This window comes from Genypterus blacodes, unplaced genomic scaffold, assembly GCF_046128005.1.
Source record: "Genypterus blacodes isolate CSIRO-AG114 ecotype Tasmania unplaced genomic scaffold, CSIRO-AGI_Gbla_v1 ptg000008l_1, whole genome shotgun sequence".
In the NCBI taxonomy this organism is placed as follows: domain Eukaryota; kingdom Metazoa; phylum Chordata; class Actinopteri; order Ophidiiformes; family Ophidiidae; genus Genypterus; species Genypterus blacodes.
The window spans coordinates 1,259,065-1,285,900 of NW_027466822.1; the positions used below are offsets into that span (position 1 = coordinate 1,259,065).

General features: G+C 42.1%; 4 protein-coding genes across 4 annotated transcripts; 3 read left to right on the plus strand and 1 right to left on the minus strand.

Annotated features, from left to right (window-relative positions):
- The first annotated feature begins 2,454 nt into the window (after positions 1-2,454).
- Positions 2,455-6,673, plus strand: LOC143005623 (frizzled-7-A-like). The gene has a single exon (XM_076157013.1). The coding sequence runs from the start codon at positions 2,924-2,926 to the stop codon at positions 4,619-4,621; it is 1,698 nt and encodes a 565-aa protein (XP_076013128.1). The 5' UTR covers positions 2,455-2,923; the 3' UTR covers positions 4,622-6,673.
- A 1,445-nt stretch (positions 6,674-8,118) lies between these two features.
- LOC143004037 (olfactory receptor 13C8-like) lies at positions 8,119-9,045 on the minus strand. Its single transcript, XM_076154876.1, has one exon. The coding sequence runs from the start codon at positions 9,043-9,045 to the stop codon at positions 8,119-8,121; it is 927 nt and encodes a 308-aa protein (XP_076010991.1).
- A 5,684-nt stretch (positions 9,046-14,729) lies between these two features.
- LOC143004046 (olfactory receptor 5B21-like) lies at positions 14,730-15,662 on the plus strand. Its single transcript, XM_076154888.1, has one exon. The coding sequence runs from the start codon at positions 14,730-14,732 to the stop codon at positions 15,660-15,662; it is 933 nt and encodes a 310-aa protein (XP_076011003.1).
- A 6,426-nt stretch (positions 15,663-22,088) lies between these two features.
- Positions 22,089-23,036, plus strand: LOC143004053 (olfactory receptor 10R2-like). Its single transcript, XM_076154893.1, has one exon. The coding sequence runs from the start codon at positions 22,089-22,091 to the stop codon at positions 23,034-23,036; it is 948 nt and encodes a 315-aa protein (XP_076011008.1).
- The last annotated feature ends 3,800 nt before the right edge of the window (positions 23,037-26,836 follow it).

Here is a 26,836-nt window from a genome sequence, read left to right on the forward strand (position 1 = left end):
TCTGCAAGTTGATTCTTGTTCCACACACGGATGAATGGAAACCAGCGGCAGCCTGGGAGGCAGAAAAACACAGTCACCTCTCCAAAACATTATGGTTTTATGCAAAGTAGATGTGGTTTGTTGTAAATAGGGTAAAACATGCAAGAGCACCTGTATGGTGTAACTTTCAATTTAATTCCTCAAAAACATGCTGGTCAGAGCGTCTGGGTCAGCCAGCTGTAAGCCGGACAAACCTCAGCATTCAAAGCAACAAGTGTTGTGTTTTTCCACCTCAACTCCACATCTAAATAGTTGCTCAGTGTGGCCTTTCATACAGCAGCTCAGACGCTTCACATGGCAGTCACATGCCTCAGAATCCTGAAACGGAGGAAGCTCAGTCAAAACCAGCTTCATCTCTGGGTTTTAATCTGTTTATTCCCCATTGATCTACTTTAATTCCAGCCGGCGTTTGCTGAACACTTTTCCTCTCCAGCCACTGTCCAGCTGAAGCAGACCACAGCCCAAACAGTGGCTGACTGTCTGAAACCTGCTGGACTGCCTCCATCTGTTTGACCACACACACACACACACACACACACACAAACAAACAGCTACAGCTACGCACGTCAAAGTGGTTTGTCCACTTGACCCAATCCAAATATTCACCAAGCTTAGTTGGTCCACACAAGGCTGCATTTTACACCACAAAGTGAAACATGGTATCTCTGTGTGTGTGTGTGTGTGTGTGTGTGTGTGTGTGTGTGTGTGTGTGAGTGAGTGAGTGAGTGAGTGAGTGAGTGAGACCTCGAACATACACTTCACATACGCAGTTCTCTTTTGTCTTGATTTTCATCCATACATCCATCCCTCCTAGGACCTATTTTCTTTCTGTGAAACTGATCAGATAGTGGATTTCAATCATCCCTCCAGGGAAATCACAGTATGCTAACAGTTAAAATCAATATCTGTATTAGCTGGTTAATACACAGTGGCTCATCAACTCTGCTTACTGAGGTTTAATCAAAGTAGACACCTTTGGGATGTGTTTCTATGTTTACACTGATAGACACAGTCCCTTTCCTAAGACTTATAGTGCCCTGGTTATGAGCTCTGACATCCGCCCAAATTCTGACTGACAGACTCCTAGTTTGTCCTGGATCAAGCATGGGACCTCTGTGACCCACCAAGGAAGTTTGATCACAAAACTGGATGGTAAATGAACGGTTCAAAGAGCTAAACCAAACCAATCAATACAATCTACTTTTCAGTACTTGGTGTATTAAAGGGTGTGGTGAGACTTGGGTCAGTAAGTATTGATTGAAGCACAAAGGCTAAGCATATAGATATTGATAGAGCTGTCAATGACGTTTCCCTGCTGCCCCATTCCAGTATTGTTTAACAGTGATGTAATCTATACAGTGAGGGAAACCAGCCTGGATATAAATATATTCTGTTTGACTGCCGTGTGGACTCTTTAAGATGTTACAGTCAGTTATTTTAAAGCTGTCCTAGGTTAGATTTACATTTGGGCGTCTGAGGGCTGCAGTTTTGCTGAGCAGGAGCAGCATGTTGTGTTGATGTTAACATCATCAAGAGGAAGCAGTGGAGGCTTTCGAAACTAAAGTCCCTTTATTTCTTCGAACATCAAGTTACTACTTGTTGTGTCTCACACTTTTGTCACACAGGACAGACAGGATACATGCAACGAAGCAAAAGACTGGCCAATCTGAAGAAATAGAACATAACTTGAGATAACTTGAGAGATTCTTATTGTAACTATTTACTTTTTTGACGCAGTAAAATCAGTCCAGCTTCAGCACAGGAAGGCAGTGGTTAAACTGAGACTACAATAGCACATTTTGGATGGAAATTAAAAAGAAAGAGTTTGTTTTAGAATTAGTGTCTTCAAGTGATATGACTACACAACGTATCACATACAGTTTATGAGCGCACGAGTATGGGCAAAGAGACAAAAAACACAAATAAAAATATAAACTTGTTTTATTTCATTCACAACATGAACACATAGAACAGGGAAATGTATCTCACCAATGTTCACCATTTATGTCGTGATCATTCAACCAAATGTCACTGCTATCTGTCTATAGCAGTGAGATATACTGAAGAAAGAAAGAAAGAAAGAAAGAAAGAAAGAAAGAAAGAAAGAAAGAAAGAAAGAAAGAAAGAAAGAAAGTCTCAAAATGAATATATTCGATTGTTACTTAAATAAATAAGATTACTGGATTAAACCATGTCAGGTCCATTTCATTAATCTGTTACTTTCTAATGGGCATGTGTATATTTTGGTGTGATTGGGGGTAGAGTCATATAAAGCAAAGGTCCCACGGGAAAACAAACCCCGCGATTGGCTGGGACGCGGCATCGGTTTCGAGGCGCCCCGCCATGTGGCGGAGTGTCTTGTGAATGGAAAGGGCGTCTAGAAACCGACGGCTCGCGCACGGAGGGAAGCGCGTGAGCCCCTGGACTTCCAGCAGCTCAGTCTCCTGTAAGCCGAGGCGGTGTGCGCCGTGAGGCCCGAAAACAATGGGAACCGAAGCTGTTTAAAGTTGTTCCTTTCTCCTTTTCCGTTAAACTCGCGGCGCTGATATTGTGCCCGCGATTTAATAGTTCAATTTTGCATTTTGAAGGGATTTTCACCCGTTTCGCGTGGTTTTTACCGGACTTGGGGTGAAAGTGGGCTGCCGGGAATCATTTACAAAGACCATCAAGAAGTCATGAGAGTACCACCGCCACGAAAGACGTTTTTCTTGGATCTATATCGATAGAGAAAGTGGGAAACTTGCACTTCGACCAGTTAAACTCGAAGTACTCGATGTATGGACAACGGTTTTAGGCAACTAAGAGTGTTTTATTGACTTCTTAACCGTATTCAGTCTCCCTTCTTGGATCAAAGTTTTTCCTTCCCTCCCCCTCCTCCACAACTATGGCGGCGACCAGGTCCACCACTGGCCCTGTGTTCTTGTGGATTGTATGGCTGCTTTGCGAGCTCTCCTCTGCTCAGCACCACTACGGCGATGCTGGAATATCCATCCCGGAGCACGGCTATTGCCAACCCATCTCCATCCCGCTCTGCACGGACATCGCCTACAACCAGACTATCATGCCGAACCTCCTGGGCCACACCAACCAAGAGGACGCCGGCCTGGAGGTGCACCAGTTCTACCCGCTAGTCAAGGTCCAGTGCTCGGCAGATCTGAAGTTCTTCCTCTGCTCCATGTACGCGCCGGTGTGTACCGTACTGGAGCAAGCGATCCCCCCGTGTCGGTCCCTTTGTGAGCGGGCTAGGCAGGGCTGCGAAGCCTTGATGAATAAGTTTGGCTTTCAGTGGCCAGAGCGTCTTCGTTGTGAGGCTTTCCCAGTTCACGGAGCCGGTGAGATCTGCGTCGGCCAGAACACCTCCGAACCAGGCGACTCGCCCTCATCGTCTTCCCCCTCTGCATACGAGCCAATGACCCTTCCACCACCGAACGGGGACAAACATAACCAGCACCACCACCAGTACAACCAGTTCCACCAGTTTTCCTGCCCGTTACAGTTGCAAATGCCTACCTACCTCGGCTACCGCTTCATGGGGGTCAAAGACTGCGGGGCGCCGTGTGAGCCCACCAAGCCCACCGGCCTCATGTATTTCCGCGATGATGAGGTGAAATTCGGCCGGTTGTGGGTCGGCATCTGGTCCATTCTGTGTTGCGTGAGCACCTTGTTCACGGTGCTCACATATTTAGTGGACATGAGGCGGTTCCGATACCCCGAGCGACCCATCATCTTTCTGTCCGGGTGTTATTTTATGGTCGCAGTGGCCTATGCTGCCGGGTTTTTCCTAGAGGATAAAGTTGTGTGTGTGGATAAGTTTAAGGACGACGGTTACCGAACCGTAGCGCAGGGAACGAAGAAGGAGGGCTGCACCATCCTGTTCATGGTGTTGTACTTTTTCGGCATGGCCAGCTCCATCTGGTGGGTGATTTTGTCCCTGACTTGGTTCCTCTCGGCTGGGATGAAGTGGGGACACGAAGCAATCGAAGCCAACTCTCAGTATTTCCACCTGGCCGCCTGGGCTGTTCCTGCCATCAAAACCATCACCATCCTCGCCATGGGCCAGGTGGACGGCGACGTACTGACCGGGGTGTGTTTCGTCGGGATCTTCAACGTGGACGCCCTCCGCGGCTTCGTCCTCGCCCCTCTTTTCGTCTACCTGTTCATCGGCACCTCGTTCCTCCTGGCCGGCTTCGTGTCCCTCTTCCGGATACGCACCATCATGAAGCACGACGGCACCAAAACCGAGAAGCTGGAGAAGCTGATGGTCCGGATCGGCGTGTTCAGTGTGCTGTACACGGTACCGGCCACCATCGTCATCGCGTGTTACTTCTACGAGCAGGCGTTCCGGGAGCACTGGGAGCGGACCTGGCACATGCAGACGTGCAAGCGCTACGCCGTACCCTGCCCGCCCCAGAACTTCGCCCCCATGACCCCGGACTTCACCGTGTTCATGATCAAGTACCTGATGACCATGATTGTCGGAATCACTTCCGGGTTCTGGGTCTGGTCTGGGAAGACGCTCCAATCGTGGCGGAGGTTCTACAAGCGTCTTAGCAACAGTAACCAGGGAGAGACGACAGTGTGAGAGATGAAAGCACACAAAGCCACGGAGGGTTTGGATATCATAACCATACGTTGATGGTCAGACAGCTTTAATGCGAATGCGTTGGACATTGTGGTTGGATTTTCTTTTTCTTTTTTTATGACGGCAATTCAAACTTTTTTGGACAAAACAAATCAAAAGTGTTCAAGCTCCGTTTGGGACAGAATATATACAGGATACAAGTCATAGGCAGCTGTTATCCAGCTGTTTGTCATCAGTCAGCCCACAGAGAAAGGGAGCAGAGAGACTGACCCGTTTTTTCACATCTTTCATATTAGGCCCTGGACTATAACACAGGACTGGTGCGGTTACTTATATTATGTTATCTTACTGTTTTACTGATTATATCCTTTTAATATTAGACTTTGAGTTGAATGTCTATCTCTGCTATTGAGATTCTGATTTCAGAGGGAAATGATTGCGAAACAAAGTGCGACTGGTTCCAAGGTGTGGCCCAAAACAAAAGGCTGCAGGTTTTTGACCCTCCAGCTGTTCACCCTCAGATGAGAGGTAGTGATTATCAGTGTGAGTTTGTGAGCGCTCCACCAGGCCTGTCCTGGGTCCATCAGGGAATAATCACGGCGACATTTGCTTCTCCCGTCTGTGACACTGAGTGGCAGCCGAGGAATCCAAACCTATTTCATTTTTTTTTGTTTGTTTTGAATTTAATGTTGAATCATTTCTCCTGTAGTGAATGTTCACTCCGACGGTGAATGAAGAAGTTCTGTATTGGTTTGCACAGCTAATCTAAAATGTAATCAGTGTTGAAAATGACTGATCAAACACACGATGCAATGGTTAATGGACCCCCCCTACCCCACCCAACACACACACACACAATCACAGCCCTCCTTTCTCTCTAATGGAGATACAACTGGCTATTGTTTTTTTTCTTCGTGTGTGGTCCCTCAACTGTTGGTTCCTCTTTGAAAACAACTGCAGGACTTCCAGAAGTGTGACTGATCTCTTCTAGAAGGAAGAGCCCACAGAGGTTTCTCACATGCAGACTGAATGTGCGATTTGTACTCACACACATTTTAGTATTTACACAATCAGAGAGGTGGGTTCAGTTTACCTCGTCCCTGAGGGGACGCTCAGGCAAGTAGGTGCTTGAGTGAACCAAAGGTCACGAAAGACTCCAGTCATAGGTGATACTGTTACATTAACATTACCCTCTATCTGGATGGACGACGAACAAACTTGTCACATGCTTTTTCAGTAACGTGGCTTTATTAGTCTCAGCCTTCTTAAGGTCCCTGCAAAGAAACATTAATACAGGGGTTAGAGGTCACCGGAGAGGCCTTGTAGGGTTCAGCGGGGTTGGAATGTTTCACCGGGCATGAAATCACTGATGATTATACAGTCCAATCAGGTGAGCGGTGAAGCTTGATGGTGAAAATGAACTTTGGAATTGATAATGATTCGTGATTATTTCCAGCCAAAGTTGTGTTTCAGAGATGAGTCGGTTTAGCGTTGAAGCCTTGGTAGTTTTGAAATGATGAAATGAGTTGTAGACGTGTCAGGGGGAAAACATGATCTTAGAAGTGATATTGACAATCCACGTCCCTTTTAAACACAGCTAACACGCCATCAGACCTACCTCAGAAAGTCATTCATTGATCATCTGACAAATTTGTAAAATCTTGTAATAGTTTCATAGAAAATGACTTTATCTCCTTACAAAGACAAAAAACACCACGGAATCCAGTTATTTTTTCCATTTCCAAGGCTACGAATATTCCAGACTTTTTTTCTCTTTCGTTGAATTTTACCAAGCAAGACTTCATTCATTGTGTGTAATCTTCCTCAGAGAGCGGACATGTAAATGAAACCAGACTGACTGACCTCACTGTGTTGCATCAGTCTGTTTAAGAAGTAATGTGCGCACAGTTATGTGTTGTTGTTTTTTTATCACAGTATACTACCCAATTAGTAAGAACTCTCTTAAAGAATATATTGTATTTATGGGGATATTTTGCCTTTTTTTTTTACTTATTTTTCAAATGAGATGCATTTTGTACTTGTACAGTTCAATAAAAGTTACATTTGTAATGTGTTGTTCCCTGTACTTTGTGTCCATATATGAAACCATATACAATAATGATACATTACAGGTTAGCCTGACTTGAACTGCTCACATAATTGTTTTAAACTATAAAGGTAATGTTATGCAAAGTGTTATATATATATATAAGTGTATGTTATATGTGGATAGGTAACTATAAACAACACTATCTGCACAGAATCATCATGCCATTCTATTGTCTGTCAAACCGTTGGAAAACAGTGCTGGTCCGTGACACTGTATCAACCTCTACAGGCGGGTAGGCAGAACTACAGATAATATAATAATTATAAATCATTTTCTCCATTGAGGCACTCTGATAATGCTCACACACTCCCCCACAGTTAGTTTACCAGCTGTACTTAATCATGTTGGATGCATTAGACTGTAGCAACAAGTGACCAACACATGTGCTGCTTATGTAGACGTTTGTATTTTAAGCCAGAATAGTTTGACAGACATAACTGGAGACATTCTGACCTGAACTCAGTGAGTGATGCATATTCATTCTTGTTTGGCTGGAGCTGCCACAGTCCGAAATAAACATAAATAAATAATAATTAACAACGCAGTCTATGTTAGATATTACAGTTGGGAAGTCAGTGTGTTAAACTGATTGTTTTGCATGTCAGAGGTCACTGGTTTAATCAACATACATGATCCACAAACATGTCTGCTGCTTCCCTCTTGTGGCAGCACAAAGACATGTCAGTCTCAGTGTTGCTGATTTACCATTCATCTATCCAGTTTATGAACCTAATATTTAATGTTGTGTTCAATGTTTTTAACACATTAGACTCAAAAATGTACTGCTCAGATTATTCTTTCATTATAGCAACATTTTTAGAGTGCATTAATACTGCTTATTCTGCAACTAAATAATTAAATAACTAAATAACTAAATAAAGTCTCTTGTAATAATGAATTCAGGTTTTGCTTTGGGGGAAGGGTTTTTTTGATTAACGTGACAATGGCAAGAGCAGCAGTGGGTCAGGACCATGAGGCTGAGAGGATCCTGCGCCATAGTAGCAGTTACATTGTGCCATTATCATGTGGCTTACTCTGTATATGTATCCCATCACGCCAGGCTACATGAAGTATCATATCCAATATCGATATCAGATTCAAGAAGTCGCATGAAATGCCATTAGGAGGTGTGCGGGGGTCTCCCACTAAAATAATTTGGTAATGCAAAAAATAAACTAAATGACAATCGCCCTGTGTGAACAATGTGTTTGGCAAGTTTGGAGGGAATGGTGCTTGCTGTACACACACACACACACACACACACACACACACACACACACACACACACACACACGCACACAAGCAATTATAGTAGAAATTATATGATATATAATATTATATATACAATTGATCGTAAATGCAAAACTGTGGAACACTAAACATATTTTTAATTTCTATTGAACAGAAATCTTTTACATGATTCTCTTATCATAGGTAAGTTAAGTCCATACATACAAGGAGTGACAATTGGTTGGCAGAGAAGGAGATAAACAGATAAAATAATTCTTACTTTGGCTGGTACATGTGCCACATTCAATCTAGAATCAAGAAAGTGAAATATGCAACCAACAAACAAGTTTGACACAGAGAATATCTGAGGTGTGCAGGTGCGGATTGCTTTCTGTTTGGTCTCTTTAGAGGTTTGCAGACAAACACCCAAAATCTTGATGTACGAGAATGAAATGAGACCAAAAGGGACAACAATAGCCATAAAGCCAAAAATTAAGTCAGATATGGTGGTAAGTGCTGAAACTGAACATCCAAGTTTAATCACTAAATGGTGGTCGCAAAACACTTTATCAATAACATTACCACAGAATTTCAAATGGACGATGAATGAAAATGAGAATGCAAAATTAACCAGTGAATATATCCAAATAAGCAGAATGATCATGAACACTCTTCCTGTGTTCATAATGACATTATAGTGTAAAGGATAGCAGATAGAAACATATCGGTCATACGCCATGGCTGCCAAACTGCAAAACTCAACAGAAGCAGATGTGTAGATACAAGACATCTGCAGGAAACAGAATACCCGAGTCACTTCATGTGTATCTGAAAACATCTGTGTGAGCAGAAGAGGATACAAAGATGTGCTGCCATATATTTCATTCAGAAACAAATTACACAGTAATATATACATAGGCTCATGCAGCCGTCTGTCCACATATATAACTATAATGAGAACTGTGTTGGCAAAAAATATGGAAAGGTACCATAAGATTATAATGATGAAATACAAGTACTTTAACGGTCCAATCTGACCATAAGCAGCCAATACAAATGACACAATCACAGTCGAGTTCTCCATTATGTCTTGATGATTTAGGGCCTTAACATAGTGAAACGATGAAACTAACACAAGCACAAACACTTCAATAACTCTGTTATCTGTGATCTCTTTAGATAACAGTACCACAGCCTATATTCCATCTACATTCACATTCTGTCTGTCTGTCAGCAGGAAATGACAATTGTCAATTGTCAATGTCAATTGTCAGGGGAAAATGTCAATAAACAGGCTCATACTATGTACTCGTGAAACTGAATTTCAGTTTCAGATTTCTCATCAATATTTAAGCTAAATCAGATTTGCAACATGAAACAGAACCAGTTTCTAACTGCACAAATTAACAATCTCAGTGTGACAGCTGCTGTAAAGAAAGCAGAATTACGTTTATCATTTACATCAAAACACAGTTTCCATACTACCCATTCTATTAAAAAAATGTCATTGATTGCAAGACAAGCACATTAAAAAATAATTTAGCCGATTATTCTTTGACGTCAGCGTATTGTTAATATTTGTCAAACCTTTGTCTGTGTTGTTTTTCTTCCTCTCTAGACATTTCATGTATGTAGTACTTCATTGGCAGCTGTAATAGAATGTAATGCTGTAAATATAAGCAAATAAAAGATTATTGAGCAGCTATGATATAGCAGAGCAGTGAAAGTCTCTCATCAGCTACAGCTTTCCCTCCCCTGCAAGTGAAGCAGAGTGTGAGGCTGGTGTTACATTTAAACACTTCTTGCCCAAACATAAATAAAATGGAGGCTGGGCTAAGCATTTGATTGCTCTATTGAATTGAGTCCTATTTGTGGATTCTAAATAGGTGTTTGTGTGCAGAAATATTTACAGAAGAAAGATGTTAGCGTTTGCTATAAAACCTAAACCATAGATTTCTGTGTACATTTGTGCCAAACGGAATTTCTTCTGAAACAACTATTCCCAAAAGGACAACAACGTATAAATCCCATCATGAATAAAATAGTTTACTGTATACAAAATTTCTACTACAAAAAAACTACAAAAGACCCACAAACTGAGAAAGAATGGATCCCATTTGTGAACAAACCAGATGAATCGAGCCTGTCCGTGCCAGAAGATCCACTGCTGGAGATTGCAAATGCAGTGGCATTAAAAGTTAGTTTCAGGCAACAACTCTGCCGGTGTTCTGGATTAAAATCAAGGCAGAATCGCCAAAAAGGCTCTGAAGACCCTGCTTCCATTTCCAACATCCTGTCGTTGTGACGCAGTGACAGCGACCAAAACAAAATGACGGAGTAGACTGGACATAGGAACACACTTCAGGTGTCATTGGGTACTGCTGGTCTACAGAAAAAGTCCTGAGGCAGTTGGGAAATATGTCGTTTTGACATCAGGAATCTGACCTCTCCGTCAAAATAATGGTTTCAGACTTGGGGCTCATGCTTGAACAACGTATTAAAATTTGGGATATCATATATTTTGGTTTTCTTTTTGGTATTTTATTTTCCGGACTCATCATGGCCTTGATCATTCTTATATCAGATTTTATGTCAATTTAAAAACAGGTAAACCCTTCTGAATGCATATAGAGAAGCATTACTCACTATGTTTACCTGCAACCAAGACTCACTCTATGATAAGGCCCCCTTTATACAATATTTATATATTAGGTTCCAGCCAAGGCCCCCCATACGCAAGACATGCTATTAAACACAGCTACAATAGGCTACTACAACAAATAAAAAAATAGGTAAATGAGCCATGTAAAAGAAAATGTATTTATTGTTATTGGTGCAGTAAAATTACATTTGTAATTCATTTAATTATAAATGGGAAAGATGGGCCTAATGGCAACGTTCAACTTTTTCAAATTACAATTTTTTTTTTTCAAATTAGCAGAATCAGAATCAGCATCAGAATAGCTTTTATTGCCAATTAAGTTTACACTTAAGAGGAATTTTTTTTCTCTGATAAAAAAACATTTACAATTTGGATCTGTCATCCATTCCTTTTCAAAATACAGTGCCATGGATGGTTCATCAAACAACATTGTGTGTGTGTGTGTGTGTGTGTGTGTGTGTGTGTGTGTGTGTGTGTGTGTGTGAGTGTGTGTGTGCGTGTGCCATCACATTGGCCCATTTTTGATTTAGCTTTTAGAGAATTGGGGAATCTTTAGTAGTCCCTGCTGATGAAGAGGGGCTGAATGTGAGTTTTGTTCCCCCTAAAGTCTATGATCAGCTCCTTTGTCTTGGTGCTGTTGAGGACCAGGTTATTATCCTTGCACCAAACCAACAGCCGGTCCACCTTGTCCTGGTAAGCAGCCTCAAAAGTTAAAGTTGTGGAGGAGGGGGACGTCCCTTTGTTGGAGATGGACACCAAGTGGGATTTAGGGGAGAGAAATGGGAGTAGGTTGGGGGGTAAACTTAGTTCCTCCAAACTCCTCCTTATACTCCAGCTCTTGGCTCTGGTATCTCCCATAATCAGAGCTCTCGTAAGGTGGGGCTGAGGTGGCTCTCCTTCAGGGTTTCTGCTGTGCTGTTTTGTGTTATTCTCCTGTTTTGGTTCCTCTTGTCTCTTGTCCTTGGCAGAAGGAACATATGGGTGATGCAGGAAGTAACACAGGTTGGAGGTGAACAATTTTACTCCTGACTTGTTGAGGCTAAGTCCATCTGTTTTGAAAAGATGTCTACGGTCCCACAAGAAGTTGAAATTGTCAATAAAATGCACTGAGTGGACAGTACATGTGCTTGAGAGCAATGTGTTTAGTGCCAACAATCTGCTGAATCTCTCAATTCCTCTTCTGACTGGCGGTTGACAGGCCACTGATAAACACCTCAGCAGTCACTGTGTTCAACAGATCAGTAAAGTTACGTTTCAGTACTTCAGACTGTTGCTTTACAACATAATTAGACCCAATGTGCAGTATGATGTTCTTCACAGTTGGGTGTGCAGCCACAGTTTGCAGGATTCTGTCTTCCAAGTCAGTGACCATATCCTTGGAAAAAGTATTTTGGTGTGTTTTTTACTGCAAACACTTTTTATATCTTTCACAGCAAAGTCAACCACAATCAGAGTTTGAGGCCCAGTCATTAGCTTTTCCTACAGCTTTCTACTTTCGGAGTTTCTTTCAATCCACTCCCTGCTGTGTGAGGATGAGAAGCTATCCAGGTCATCAGACGGAGATCCAGGGTCCTGCAGTGGAGTAAATCTGTTTCTAGCTGCAGACTTGGTCGTTGGGGAGGTTTGTTGCTAGTTCTCCCTTTCGTAGCTGCCCACGGCTGTGCCCTACCAAGCACAGGGGTTGAAGAGGCGCTTTGCCTGGATGCAGGCTAGCCAGTTGCGTCGCAAATGTCAGGGCGTTGAGTTCTGCCTGTAAGTTGTCCTCTCAGTTCCCATGGAAAGGATTTACTCTTTGGCTTCGCACCAAGAGCGTTCCAGGGAGGACTACCACCCAAAGATTTATTACCCACATTGCCCTCATGTTTCTTAGTAGTAAAGGTGGTTTGGTAAAGTGGTCTCGTTCCCACACAACCCATTCACTTCCACGTTCACCTCTAACCGGTGAATTTGTGGTTCCAGCACTCCAATCTTCTGTAGAAGTTTGTGATAGTCATCCGTGGAGAAGGGAGGCATCTTGCTGCTAATTAGCTTTAGCTAAATACCACTTTTCCAGTTACTGCAGCAGGCTCTAGGCTTGTGCTTGAAATATCGCAATAGCTGACTATATCTGCAAAATATTTTACAGTCCCAGTGATGTATAAGTATCCAGGAATCGCTGCTTGTAGTTTCACATGACAGGAAAACAAGAATATCGGCAGGAAAATTAAGAAAAATGCAAATAGAGGCGCGAGAAAGCAGCACAGCGTCTGCACTGAAAGAAAGCAGGAAGTGAGTTTACACCAAGGACATTGAATAAGTCCTTCATACACATTGTGTCCTCCGACCAACACACTCTGATGTGATGGATGTGTGGGTGCAGGGGTCATTCTGATTCATTTAACTAACATGACAAACTTAACTTTAACTTCAGTGAAAATGGCTGAACAGCGGCCTCAGCCTCAGAGGGAATCACCATTTGAGGTCACCTAATGTATTGTTATGATAATTAGTGAAGTGATTACCTGATGTAACTTCCATCCAGTGTGATGCAAAAACACACACACATAGAAAGAGTAAACATGATGATTAAGTCTCAAGGTCATTAGTCCACTAAACTGTCTGTATCCCCAGGACATCAATTTAATGCTGGTGCTATGCTCAGGGACCTGGCAGTCTCATGAACAAACAACTCTGTGGGAACTCTGACTGCACTGAGAGGAGCGCTGCAGATGACAAGATTAGACAAGATGACCTTTAGTTATTATCTAAAGGCACAAAAACACAATGTAAAACATTAGCTATACATGTACACTTGGACTTGCCACAAGTTTTACATTTCTGAAAATAAAACAAACCTAAATGGTTGTTGTACTGAAGTCCCTTTACGTTTAGCTATTACAGCTGCAGACAGCAACATGATGAGAGGGTCCAGTCTCACATACAACGCGATTTACAATTGAGTAGACTTGACCAAGGCACTGTATTTTGGGATTAACCACACAACCACAGCATACAGCATAAAACATCCCAATTTGTGTTTACTTTGACTTTGGTGCCCTCTTGGGTACTATTAGATTTATGTTTTGGGTCAGTATCCTGTTGGAGGAGCCCTGATCATGGACTGAAACAGGGAAGTAGGTTTTGTTACAGAATGTTTTGAGAATCTGGTCTGATTTTACCCTGCACAGATTCAATACACCCTGTGCCATCGGCAGCAAGAAAACCCCATAACATGACATACATTGAGTCTCCTCAATGTACAAATGGTGTAATTTTTCCTTCTGTCAACATGACGACAGCTATGACTTACCAAAACACGTTTCATCTGTCCAAAGGACATTCTACCAGGCATTGCGGATGCATTTCAACTCACTCAACTCAAGTTGGGCTCTTTCTAAAGCCTCTGAAGTATTTCTCTTTCTTATGTGAGGTCTTCAGAAAGCGATGGATGGTGCGACCAGACACTGTTGAGCCTTGATCTTGGAGGTTCACTTCCGTTTCCTTTTCCACCATTTGAACTATCCTTTTGTTCAACCTGGGTTCAAATCAAAAAGGAAAGTGTAAATTCTGATATATATGTAATTGAGAATTGTGGATACCAATTGCTCTTTAAATTTCAACTTATTTCCGAGAATTCTTTTTTTTAAAAAGAAACAGTACCAAAACGTTCAGCCACGTCTGTATCAATTGAGCATTTGAGCCATGATGTATTGTTGAGAAAAAATTGCACTAGCTGCACCAAACAGACAAAATTACTGTGAATTGTTGTTTGACATAAATAATTGTATTAAAATGTATTATTATCTTTTTCATTAATTGTGTTTTGTAAAAATAAGGTCAGAAGTTTGCCTGTAACATAGGAATTAACATGGACAAGAATAAGAATTTACAAATGATACCACAAATCTCTAGAGATCTAGGAAATTGTGACATCTGATTGGATCCCTAATTTCTGACAAAGTTGAATGAAGTTCATATAAGTTCAAATAAGTTCACAGGCTATTCAAGCATTGGGTTTCATCTTTTCAATAGTGAAATTCTTAGCTCTTCAACTAAGAAAACATAAAGTACAAGACTACAATAACTACCCAGGTACTATTGTGACATTTATATTTATTACATGAACGATGAGTAACACAACAATTATAAGTACATTTTCCTTATCTGGGTTGAATGATACAACTAACCACAGAGTCAGTCTTTTCTGTCTCACCTTTTTATGCTACAGTGTGATTCTGCTTGTAAATGTGACTCTTATTGTAACGATTATCTTGGAGGAAAACCTTCATGAACCAATGTACATCTTTCTGTGTAATCTGTGCTTTAACAGTCTTTATGGGACTGCAGGCTTTTACCCCAAATTTCTTTTTGATCTATTGTCTGGAACTCATGTCATATCCTATTCTGGTTGCCTGATGCAGATTTTTGTTATATACTCATATGCATCAACTGAATTTTCTATTCTTGCTTTAATGGCCTATGATAGATATGTGGCAATCTGTCGACCACTGGAGTATCACTCTATTATGACTAGACACAAGGTTGTTCTCCTAGTGTGTTTCTCCAGACTTGTACCTTTGCTCTGTCAGGCTATTGTGATGATGATGACCGCTAAACTGGAATTATGTGGCTCCCACATACAAAAACTGTATTGTGACAACTGGTCAGTAATTAACCTTGCCTGCAGTTCAATAGCAATTAACAATATTGTTGGATTTATTGTCATATTTTTGTACTTTGGGCATGACCTTTTAATTTTTTGTTCATATGTGCAGCTGGTGAAATTTGCTTTGAAATCCAAAGAAATCAGGAGGAAGTTTATGCAGACATGTGTACCACATTTATTATGTTTGTTTAACGTCACAGTTGCTTTGCTTTTTGACCTGATGTATGCAAGATATGGGTCAAACTCTGTGTCACAAAGTGTGAAGAACTTCATGGCTGTACAATTTGTCACGATTCCACCAATTGTCAACCCTATTATTTATGGTATTATTCTAACTAAGGTTCGTAGCAGTGTTTTAAGTTTATGTATGGACAACAAAAAAGTCAAAGGATAAGGTCGTCGTTAGAGGTTTGTGTATGACCTTGCAGATTTTTTTCATAAAAGTATTTAAAAATCCACATTAGTATTTATACTGGAGCAGATTAGTGGTTTAACATGAAATCACTTGTATTAATTAATATAATACTAAAATAGGTCATATTTGGTAAGTTGAATCAATGCTATATTAAAGACTCCTACTGGTGATTTCAAAGGCAACATCCTCTGTTCTAAAAACAATCCACATACTAATTTTTACTTGTAACATACTGTGTCATGATGTTTTACATGCTGATTAACTTATGTTTGCTGGACTGAAACAGGTGTGACAATTATTAGACACTGTTACAATGTTTGAATCATTTTCTCATTATATTGTGTTTATGAAAATGTGCTTTATGATTGTTAATCTGAAACTTAAAAACTGGATACATGTTTATCTTACAGGATGTTAAGATGTTACATACTGTAATACAAACTAAACCAAATTACCTAATTTACTATGACACTTATTTCTTTGGCAGACATGCAAGGTATATAAATTAGTACAAAACAAGCAAGTTAATGAAAAAATTGAAAACTAGAAGGGCAATCATTAGAGTGCAGACCTGTGCTGTATCCAAACCAGACTCTACAAAGTTTTGTCCTTTTCACAAACACTGCACCACTATGATACCTTGATTTAGATAGTTTCAATATTATTATAATATTATTCAACTACTGTTATAGCAACCTATTATCAATGAATGACAGTTAATGATTTCTTTATATTTTTCTTTTCTTTTTCTTTGGGGATGACATTTTTAATGGTCGTTACTATGTACACCCAGTAAAATAATCAGCACCTGAGCGTAACATCCATGCAGACATGTGTGCCACATCATTTTTGCTTAATGTCACAGACTTTTTGCTTGTAAATTTAAGTATGCTGGACAAGGTTCAAACTCATAATCAGAGTGTGAAGAATTTGTTGAAACTTTCTAAATGCTATGATGTTTGGTCACGCATGTGTGGTTCTCAATATTCTCATGCAGACATTTACTTATCCAGTGGGTGGCAGTGTCATGTTCACAATGTACTGAAACCACATAAAAAAAATTTGATGTGAAAATAACTGCATTCTGATCAACAGAAAACAAGACCATGAACAATATTGAATGCTGTAAAATAGAATTTGATTACCTAAGATGTGTCTAAAGATCAATTCTCTAAGCTCACATACTGTATATATCATATGGCCTGTTGTGTCTCTTGATAGTCAAAATTGATTTGAAATTAATCTTAGATATTTATTTAAATTGTAGCAACACCTAACATATAAAACTGTGACAAAAACAAGCCGTTGCTGAGGACAAAAATGTTATGCACCAATTCTACTGTGGAATTGTTTCCAATTTTTTCCAGATGAAGAAATTAATTTGAAGAATGTATTGCCCTAGATGTGTTCATGTAATTAATGTTCCTAAAGCAACAAACTATTTAGGAAAGGAAGATCTGTTGATGTTTGAAGTGTGAATGAGTTATCGATTATCCAATGTGATAAGTGATAAGCCAGTTAGAAGAATCCCAAACAAATGGATAGTTATTGGTATTGATTAAAAAAAGCATCAAACTACAGAAGAAATGGAACATGATTTACACATCTTTGCATTAAAAACATCATTTTGAAAAACTAAATGTGTCACAATTTACTGTCGTTATCGTCCAAACTTGGCCAAAAGGGACTCCAATAACAACCAGGAGGACTAATCAGGAGTATCAACAACCCTGATTATGACTAATCAGAAGTATAAATGACCCTGACACCGACTCAACAGAGGTTAAATCCTGGGAATCTCCACTAGTCTGTCAGAACTGAAGAAGCCTCTCGGATGAGAGGTGTCTTCAAGCCTTTACTAGCAAGTTCAGTTGCCTAAGATTATCCCTGGATAACATAATAGAATAATAGAATAGAATAGACTAGATACTTTATTGGGTCAAATCACATGCAAATACGTCATCTGAAACTCTCGTCCCTCCTCCAACCCTTCACCCCCTCCTCCCTCCTCCTCCCACCTCCCTGACGATTTCAACAACTTCTTCGACGAGAAGGTCAACGATATCCGATCTTCCTTCCCTTACCCCCCAGCTGTCCTGTTTCTACCACCCTCTCCGCCTTCTCCCTCCCCACCTCCCTCTCTGCCGCCCCACCACCTGCTCCCTTGACCCTGTCCCCTCCCCTCTCCTTCAGTCTGCTGCACCTGATCTTCTTCCCTACCTGACCCACCTCATTAACACATCTTTGGCTTCTGGCTCTTTCCCCTCTGCTTTCAAGACTGCCAGAGTCACTCCGCTTCTAAAGAAACCAACTCTTGACCCTTTCAGACATCACGAACTACAGACCGGTATCCCTTCCACCCTTCCTATCTAAAACTCTTGAACGTGCTGGCTTCAATCAACTGTCCCTTTACCTCCACCAGAACAACCTCTTGGACCCCCACCAGTCCAGCTCCAAGGTGGGCCACTCAACCGAGACGGCCCTCCTGGCAGTGACCGAGTCACTCCAAACTGCTAGAGCGAACTCTCTCTCCTCTGTCCTGATTCTCCTGGACCTGTCTGCAGCATTCGACACGGTGAACCACCAGATCCTTCTCTCTACCCTGGAGGGAATGGGTGTCTCGGGCTCTGCACTGTCCATGTTCGCGTCTTACCTGACAGGTCGCTCCTACCAGGTAACACTGAGAGATTCTGTTTCAAAGCCGCGTAGGCTCACCACTGGGGTTCCGCAAGGTTTGGTTTTGGGCCCTCTTCTCTTCTCCCTCTAGACAACTTCTCTTGGTTCTGTTATTCACTCCCATAACTTCTCCTACCACTGCTATGCTGATGACACCCAGCTGATTCTGTCATTTCCCCCTTCTGACACCCGAGTGGAGACGTGCATTGCTGCATGCCTTGCAGACATCTCGGAGTGGATGTCGAAGCACCACTTGAAGCTCAACCTGGACAAGACTGAGATGGTGTTTCTCCCGGGGAAGGGCTGCCCGCACCGAGACCTGGCCATCACCATAGATGACCCCGTGGTGACGTCTACTCGGACTGCGAGGAATCTAGGTGTGACCCTGGACGACCAACTGTCGTTCTCAGCAAACATTGCATCGGTGACGCGTTCCTGCAGATTCCTCCTCTACAACATCCGGAGGATTCGTCCCTTCCTCACCGACAAGGCAGCGCAGGTGCTGATCCAGGCTCTTGTCATCTCCCGCCTGAACTACTGCAACTCCCTCCTCCGCCATCAGACCTCTAGAGCTCGTCCAGAAAGCTGCTGCTCGTCTGGTGTTCAACCTACCCAAGTTCTCCCACACGACTGTCCTTCTCCGTTCTCTACACTGGCTCCTTGTAGCTGCTCGCATCCAGTTTAAGACTCTGGTGCTAGCCTACAGGGCAGTGAAAGGAACAGCTCCTTCGTGCCTCCAGGCTATGGTCAAGCCCTACACCCCCGCCCGACCACTTCGCTCTGCTGCCTTCAGGTGGCTGGCTGCCCCATTGCTCAGCGGCCCCTGCTTGCGATCGACACGGTCACGGCTTTTCACTGTTCTGGCACCTCAGTGGTGGAATGATCGCCTGACTGATGTCAGGACAGCTGAGTCGCTGCCCATCTTTCGCCACAGGCTGAAAACCCATCTCTTCAAGAGACACTACCTGGATCCACCCTCTTAGGACATCACCTATGTTGTCCTAGCTCTTCTGATGCACTTATTTGTTTTCTAATTTGTCCTTTTTTTTCTCATTCATCTTGGTACCTAACTTATTGCACTTCTACTCTAGCTCTAGATATGCTCTTAGCTGTTGGTTTTGGAAGGAAATGCACTTACGATTTCTTGTGACCTGAAGTTCTTTTATCCACCTATGTTGAACGCATTTATTGGAAGTCTTTTGGATAAAAGCGTCTGCTAAATGACCGTAATGTAATGTAAGTAAATAAGAGCGTATATTCAATACCAAACTAATCGCTAATTCCCGTACTAAAATAACGATTAGAAACCTAAAACTTCATCGGCAATCTCTAAATCAGAATCACACCAATTGGAGTTCAAATTGTCACGATGTGTAAGTTTAACTTATGGAGTCAGATAAACAAAGTCATTTAAATATGTATGAGAATAATTTTTACAGAAGCTGATTGGAGATCTAACCCTGCCCCTCCTGCATCATCTGGATGCCGTCACTGGGCTGAGAGTGGGATCCAACGGGGATTATAGTAGCAAGTGTTTTTTCTTGTTTCTCCCAGGCTCTTGTTTAACTTTAGAGTTTCCTCTACATTGAAAACTGACCTATACTGCAATGCTTCAATGTTCGACAGTCTCATCCTCAACTCGTTATTGAGGGAGGTGGTGTAGGCTACACACGGCTTTCGGACAAAGTTCTTCTCCTCAGGCGCAAGTTGGAGCTCAGCTGCCTTTGACCAATCGGCTCTTTGAGTACATCAATATTTGCCGGTGGATTCTGCACTCTGCTACTAACAGACTTTATCAGGCTAACCAAGCTGTGAAGAAGTTTAAGAGGATCTACCTGCTCTCCATCAAGAGCCTTGACGGCCAACTGTACCTCACCCAGCACTGACTTCAAAAAAGTCAGATACAAGATGTTTTTAGGATCTTATGGACTGTAAAACCTCAGCCATGTAGCAGTGTTCACTAGACTTGGTGACTGCGAAATGCAGTTCAAGCGCCTCATACTGGTCCAAAATACATGAAACTGCTGGTTCGGTCGAAAGCCAACATGTGGCACACACCTTGATTATTTGTAAGGGTTTTTCCCCACAGTTGATGGTCTTATATATGGCCTTGTAGGCCTCCCTGTGCTCTGGAGACTCTGAAAACCAGTCTCCCGTACCAAGTAGTCCACACTATGGGGGATGAACTCAGGAATTCTCAGTCCCTATCCCCAGAAGTTTCTCTTTTTTTTAACACTTCTCCAGGAAAGCCACAAAACCTCTGGCTATAGATCTGGCATCTCCTCCCTCCAACTAAACAAGCCCCAAAAATATTAAGACAATTTTGTGTTTGGTGTCACTTAAGTACCTTAGTTTACCTACCCACAACCCACAGGTACTTAGAAACACCTACATCTGTATACTCATCGAGGTGGAGGCTGAAACGCTGGTCACCCACATCTGCGACCAACTTTTTGTGTGGTGCTAAAACACCATTAATCATTTCCGTGCACTGATTCCGTGCAGCAGTGGAGTCTGAGAAAGCAGCTTTACATGCTTCCCCAATGTGATCGCATGTTGGCATTTTGCATCCCACTCTGTAAGCCAGGGTGGGATCAGCGGTGGCTTTGCACACGCGCGATTCATTTGCAGTCTGGACACGGAGTGAGGGTCACCTCTCTGCATTGACTGCAGCTGGGACTGCTGCGTGAGGCTACTGTGAGACTTACCGCCTGTGAATGCTTTGGGACGGCGGAGTGGGTCACGGCAGCACCCGCTGCGGAACGATATGTGCTTTCACGTTAGAGTCTCCAATAACAGAAAGTCTTCAATAACACCAGGAAAGTCGCTAGATTTGTCGCTAGTCGCTTTTGACAAAAAAAGTTGCCAAGAGGATTTGGAAAAGTTGCCAGATTTAGCGAGAAAGTTGGCAAGTTGGCAACACTGCCTATTCCACATATACAGGACTTGACAGCCTGTTTGGTCTATTTTTTCTAAAGTGGACCTAGTCCAGGACTGCCACCAGGTACCTGTTGACCCTCAGGATGTTCCCACGACTGCAGTTATCACGCCATCCAGGCTTTTCGAGTTTTTGCTTATGAAAAATTTAGCCCAGACTTTTCATAGACACTGTGTTGCGTGAACTGTCTTTTGTCTTTGTTTATCAGGATGACATCCTAGTGGCTAGCTGTTGTGAATGAGTTAGCAATTATTCAATGTGATAAGGGACAAACATTATAGAATAATCCCAAATAAATAGATACTTTATATTTATTTAAAAAGCATCAATCTATATAAGAAATGTAGTATGATTTACACACCTTTTGAATTACAAATACATCATTTTAATTTTGATTTTGTTTTAATTTGCACAATCTTGATTTAATGAAGTCAAACTAAGAATGTTAGCCTTTCATATTTTTCTTTTAACACCAAGCATTCCTCCCCACCACTAAAACAGAGCATTCGACAAGTTTCCCCCTTAGTCCCCTTACTTTTCCTCTTCCTCGGAGGACATGGTGTGGACACACCTTCACTGGGGGAGAGGGTGTCATTACTGGTTTATAAAGTCCCATCGTAGCTGTGTTAAGCATTAAATCAAATTGGCATATTCCTAACTAACAATGAACATTCATGGATGCCGTCCTCTGAATTTGTTGCATCTAATACAGCTGATTGAAAAAGATTGTGACCTGTAACTTCACACAGGAACCAGTTGGCTGTGTTTTAGGAGGATTAGCTTGCAAAAGAATGGCAAATCTATCCAGTGATATTGCATTTTCACTGTCTGGCTTCAGTGCAACAGTCAATGACAGGGGCACGCTTTTCTTTTTCACTTTACTATGTTACTCTGCGATTTTGTTTGTAAACATGTCTCTCATTTTAACCATAGTCTTAGACAAAAACTTTCACGAACCAATGTACATTCTTTTGTGTATTCTATGCATTAATGGACTCTATGGGACCACAGGTTTTTATCCCAAGTTTCTTTTGGATCTACTGTCTGACTTTCATGTTGTATCTTATGCAAAATGCCTCTTACAAATCTTTGTTATATACTCATATGTAAAAATTGACTACTCTATTTTAGCATTAATGGCCTATGACAGGTACGTGGCTATATGTCGACCATTGGAATATCACTCTGTTATGTCTGCAAGAAGAATTTCTCTATTAGTTAGTTTGTCCTTGCTTGTACCTTTGAGCTGTGATGTAACAATATTATCTTTATTATCCACACTGAAACTGTGCAGCTTACACATAGACAAACTCTATTGTGAGAACTGGGCAGTTGTCAAACTCGCCTGCAGTTTAGCAACAGTCAATAATATCTTTGGCTTGTGTGTTATATCTTTATATTTGGGACATATTGTCTTTATTGTGTTTTCATATCTATGGCTGATTAAAGCTGCTTTAAAATCCAGAGAAAGCAGAAGGAAATGTATGCAGACATGTTTGCCACATTTGCTATGTTTGTTTAATGTCACAGGTGCTTTGCTTTTTGATGTTATGTACTCAAGATATGGATCACAATATGTAAAACAAAATGTGAAGAATTTCATGGCGATACAATTTCTCTTAATTCCACCTCTTCTCAATCCTATTATTTATGGAATTATTTTGACCAAAATTCGAAACAAAATGATATGTTTGTGTGTAGTAGCAGGTCAAAGGTTTAAGATGAGACTGAAGATTTGATTTATTGGTCAGTATGTCAATCCCTCATTTATTAATGGATTATAACCAGACTGCACTATTTAAATGAGTATATAAATTAAAAATAGGTTAATGAGGGCACTCTAGGTCAATATATAACATTGAGTAATAAATATAAATAAACAAAACCAAAAATAGTAAGCATAATTTATAAACTGGCCAAATGTCATCTTATGTGCCTACAGGAATGTTATATACAAAATATCTAATATCAAAACTGTATAAGTATAAGCTTAACAACTCAACTACAGAGCAGTAAACTGTGCTGTAATACAGTGTGATCTGTTGACATGAGGTTAGAGTTATATATTAGAAGAAAATACTGGTGTTTTCTTGATGTCTTCTTTGAGACTTGAACCATTGCTCTGTAAGACTATCGTGAAGACAATGATGTATAAAACTATAATATGTGTAAAACAAAAAAAGATACATTCATAGCAAATCTATTATTGGACTGGATATATTATTAAACTCATCAACAATTAAAAACATTGTTGGACTAATCATTATGTTCCCTTTTTTAACATTGTGGCACTTGCAAACACTTGATACCAGAGCACTGGTTTAAGCTTAATTCACTGTGACTGTGGCAGTATTTATGCAAACGTTTTCATTTCTATATTGGTATACATTGTTATGTTTACTCCATTTCTCAGGTACCTTAGCTCTTGTTGTGTACCTTGTGGAGGTGCGTATTTGATCACTTCTGGGTTCTTGTTGTGTGTTTAAACTAATGTAGAGTTTAAACTGATAAACGGAGAGTTTGTACTCAAGTTCAAGTTTATTTGTCAATTGCACAGTAAAACACAGGGTCGTTCTGTACATTGAAATTTCTTGTGACATGGCAGCAACAACAGCATATTGAAATCTGTGCAAAGTACTCAGCAATAAAGAAAACGGAGTTAAAGTGCAGACCAGACTGAATAACAGCAGATTAAAAACATAAACTATTACAAATAGATAGATATAAAGTAGCACGAGTGCTGGTGATAAATAGAGTGCTAAGTTACTGGTTATTGAGCCTGATGGCCCGGGGGAAGAAACTGTTTACGAGTCTAGTAGTGCCTGGATGCGCCGATAGCGTCTACTAGATGGCTGCAGAGTAAACAGTACATATGGGGTTAGGGTTAGGGTTAGGGTCCATATGGGTTTCAGCTTGGGAACCGGAGGGTCGCCGGTTCGAGTCCCGTATGGACCAAGTAAGTGGACTGGTAGCTGGTGAGTTGCCAGATCGCCTCCAGGGCACTGCCGAGGTGCACGTGAGCGAGGCACCGAACCCCAACTGCTCCATGGGCGCCGTATAATGGCTGCCCTGCACCCCTCTGTAATGCATGTGTTTGTGTGTGTGTGATATGAGGGGGTGCAAGAGAAATTTCAATTGGAAGTCGCTTTGGATAAAAGCGTCTGCTAAATGTAATTTAATGTAACATATCCTGGGTGGCTTTGGTCTTGGTGATTGCTTTCCTAAGGCATCGTGTGTGATAGATGCATTGCAGGGAGGGAGGTTGGAGCCAATGTTGCGCTCCATGGTATTTACCACCCTCTGGAGGGCCTTGAGGTCCTCAGCAGGGCAGCTGCCATACCAAGCAGTAATGCAGCCAGAGAGGATGCTCTCGTCGGTACATCTGTAGAAATTGGTGAGAATTTTGGTAGACATGCCAGACTTCTTGAGTCTCCTCAGGAAGTACAGGCATTTCTGCGCAGTTTTCACTGCCATGTCAACCACCGAACCCCCAACTGCTCCACGGGCGCCGTGGAATGGCTGCCCTGCACCCCCTCTATAGTGCATGTGTTTGTGTGTGTGATATGTAGGGGTTGCAAGACAATCATCAATTGTGTGTGATTGCCGTGAATTGCATGCAAAATGACTGGAGTAAAGTATCTTAAATCTCTTAAATCTTAGAATTTCTTGACCAGGTGAGAATGTCACTGATGTGATGTCCCCCCCCCTGCCGTTTCCTGTAGTCCACAATCATCTGCTTTTTTTTGCTGACGATGAGAGAGAGAGGTTGTTTTCCTGGTTGCCAAGGCGCTGACCTCCTCATCGTTGTTTGAGATGAGACCCAGGATGGTGGTGTCGTCTGCAAATTTTATGATGACATTGGAGCTTTGTGTGGCCACACAGTCATGTGTGAACTGGGCGTATAGCAGGGGGCTGAGTACACAGCCTTGGGGGGGCTCCGGTGCTCAGGGTCGGTGCAGAGGAGGTGAGGTTACCCATTCTCACCAATAGGGGTCTGCCTGTCAGGAGGTCCAGGATCCTGAGCTTTGGGACAAGTTTGGTGTGCACAATTGTGTTGAATGCTAGGCTGTAGACTACATTTTTCTCATATTTGTCCACCCTATCCAGGTGGGAGAGGGGCGGTGTGCACTGTCAGGGCGATCGCGTCGTCTGTGGATCTGTTTCGCGGGTAGGTTAATTGAAGGGGGTCCAACAGGGGAGGAAAGGTAAGCGAGCTGGCGTGCTTGTTCGTCGCTGGCGTGCTTGTTCGTCTCTGACGGCGCGGATCGCGCACACCGCTTCCAGGGATCTTTCTCTCCAATTTGCGTTAATTGTGCAACAAACTTGACGAACTCCAATCACTTGTGGGGAGAAACAGAGACTTCTCTACATCACCAGTTCTGTGCTTCACGGAGACTTGGCTCGGACGTTTAACACCTGACTCCGCGCTAGAGCTGACGGGGTTCGAGCTGCTCAGAGCGGACCGAGACACAGAGCTCTTTGGCAAAGTGAAAGGTGGAGGTATCTGTTTTTACAACAACACTGGCTGGTGCGACAATGTGACAGTGATCCTACAGCACTGCTCTCCTACTCTGGCAACGTTCATCATCAACTGCAAACCTTTTATCGTCAGTGTTTACATTCCACTGCGCGCCAACCCGCAGGAGGCTCAGCGTGCACTCGTTGACCAGATACACAGACAAGATCCCTCTTCTTTTCAAAAGGCACACCTAAAGCTCTCTCCACAAAATACCACTGTCCAAGTCTTGATCCTTAACCTCTATAGATCTTTCCTCTTTAGGAATGGCAACATTCCTGTTGCTTTGGTGAGCTGAAAACTTCCTAAAGCACAAAGTGCACAAAGTTATACTGCCTCCTCTTCCGAACAACTCATATAAGGCAATCATCCACATAGAAATTATAGAGAACGGTGTCAACCTTAGGTCTGGACTGTCCAAAGAGATGTGCAACCATTCTATATTCCACCAAGAGCTGACTATGGTCTCCATTTGGCCACCAAATAAATCTGAACAGGTCTGAGTCTGAGCTTGGTACCCTGACCTGATGGAACATCCATGGCTCTTCTCGGAACCTGCGTATGATGCCACGAAGGACCTGGTAAGATCTGGGCCTTGAAGAAGCTGTGCATTTAGAGATGTTCCTTGGAATGTAACAGCACGGATGTGGAATGTACCATACCCTACCATCACAACGACCCAGATCCGGGGTTGGAACCTTCTCAGCGTAGCCCTTGGCGATGATGTCATTCATGAAGTTGGTGTAATCACTATGGAAAGTACTGTCCTTACTGAACCTTCTTTTGAGAGTCAATGCTTGCTGTTCAGCAACCTTCCTATTGATGGGCATTTTTTAGATCTGTGTCCATCTCCTCTAGACAGCCCAAGCTGCTCATCCTGTACACATTCAGAAAAGTCTGCCTTTGTCTACTGCTCCCACAGCTCATTATGCTTTATGATAGAAATCTTATTGACGCTAACATCTCGCTCTACACAAGCAGCATCAATGCATCCTCCTCTGAGAGGATCATTCACTGTCCAAC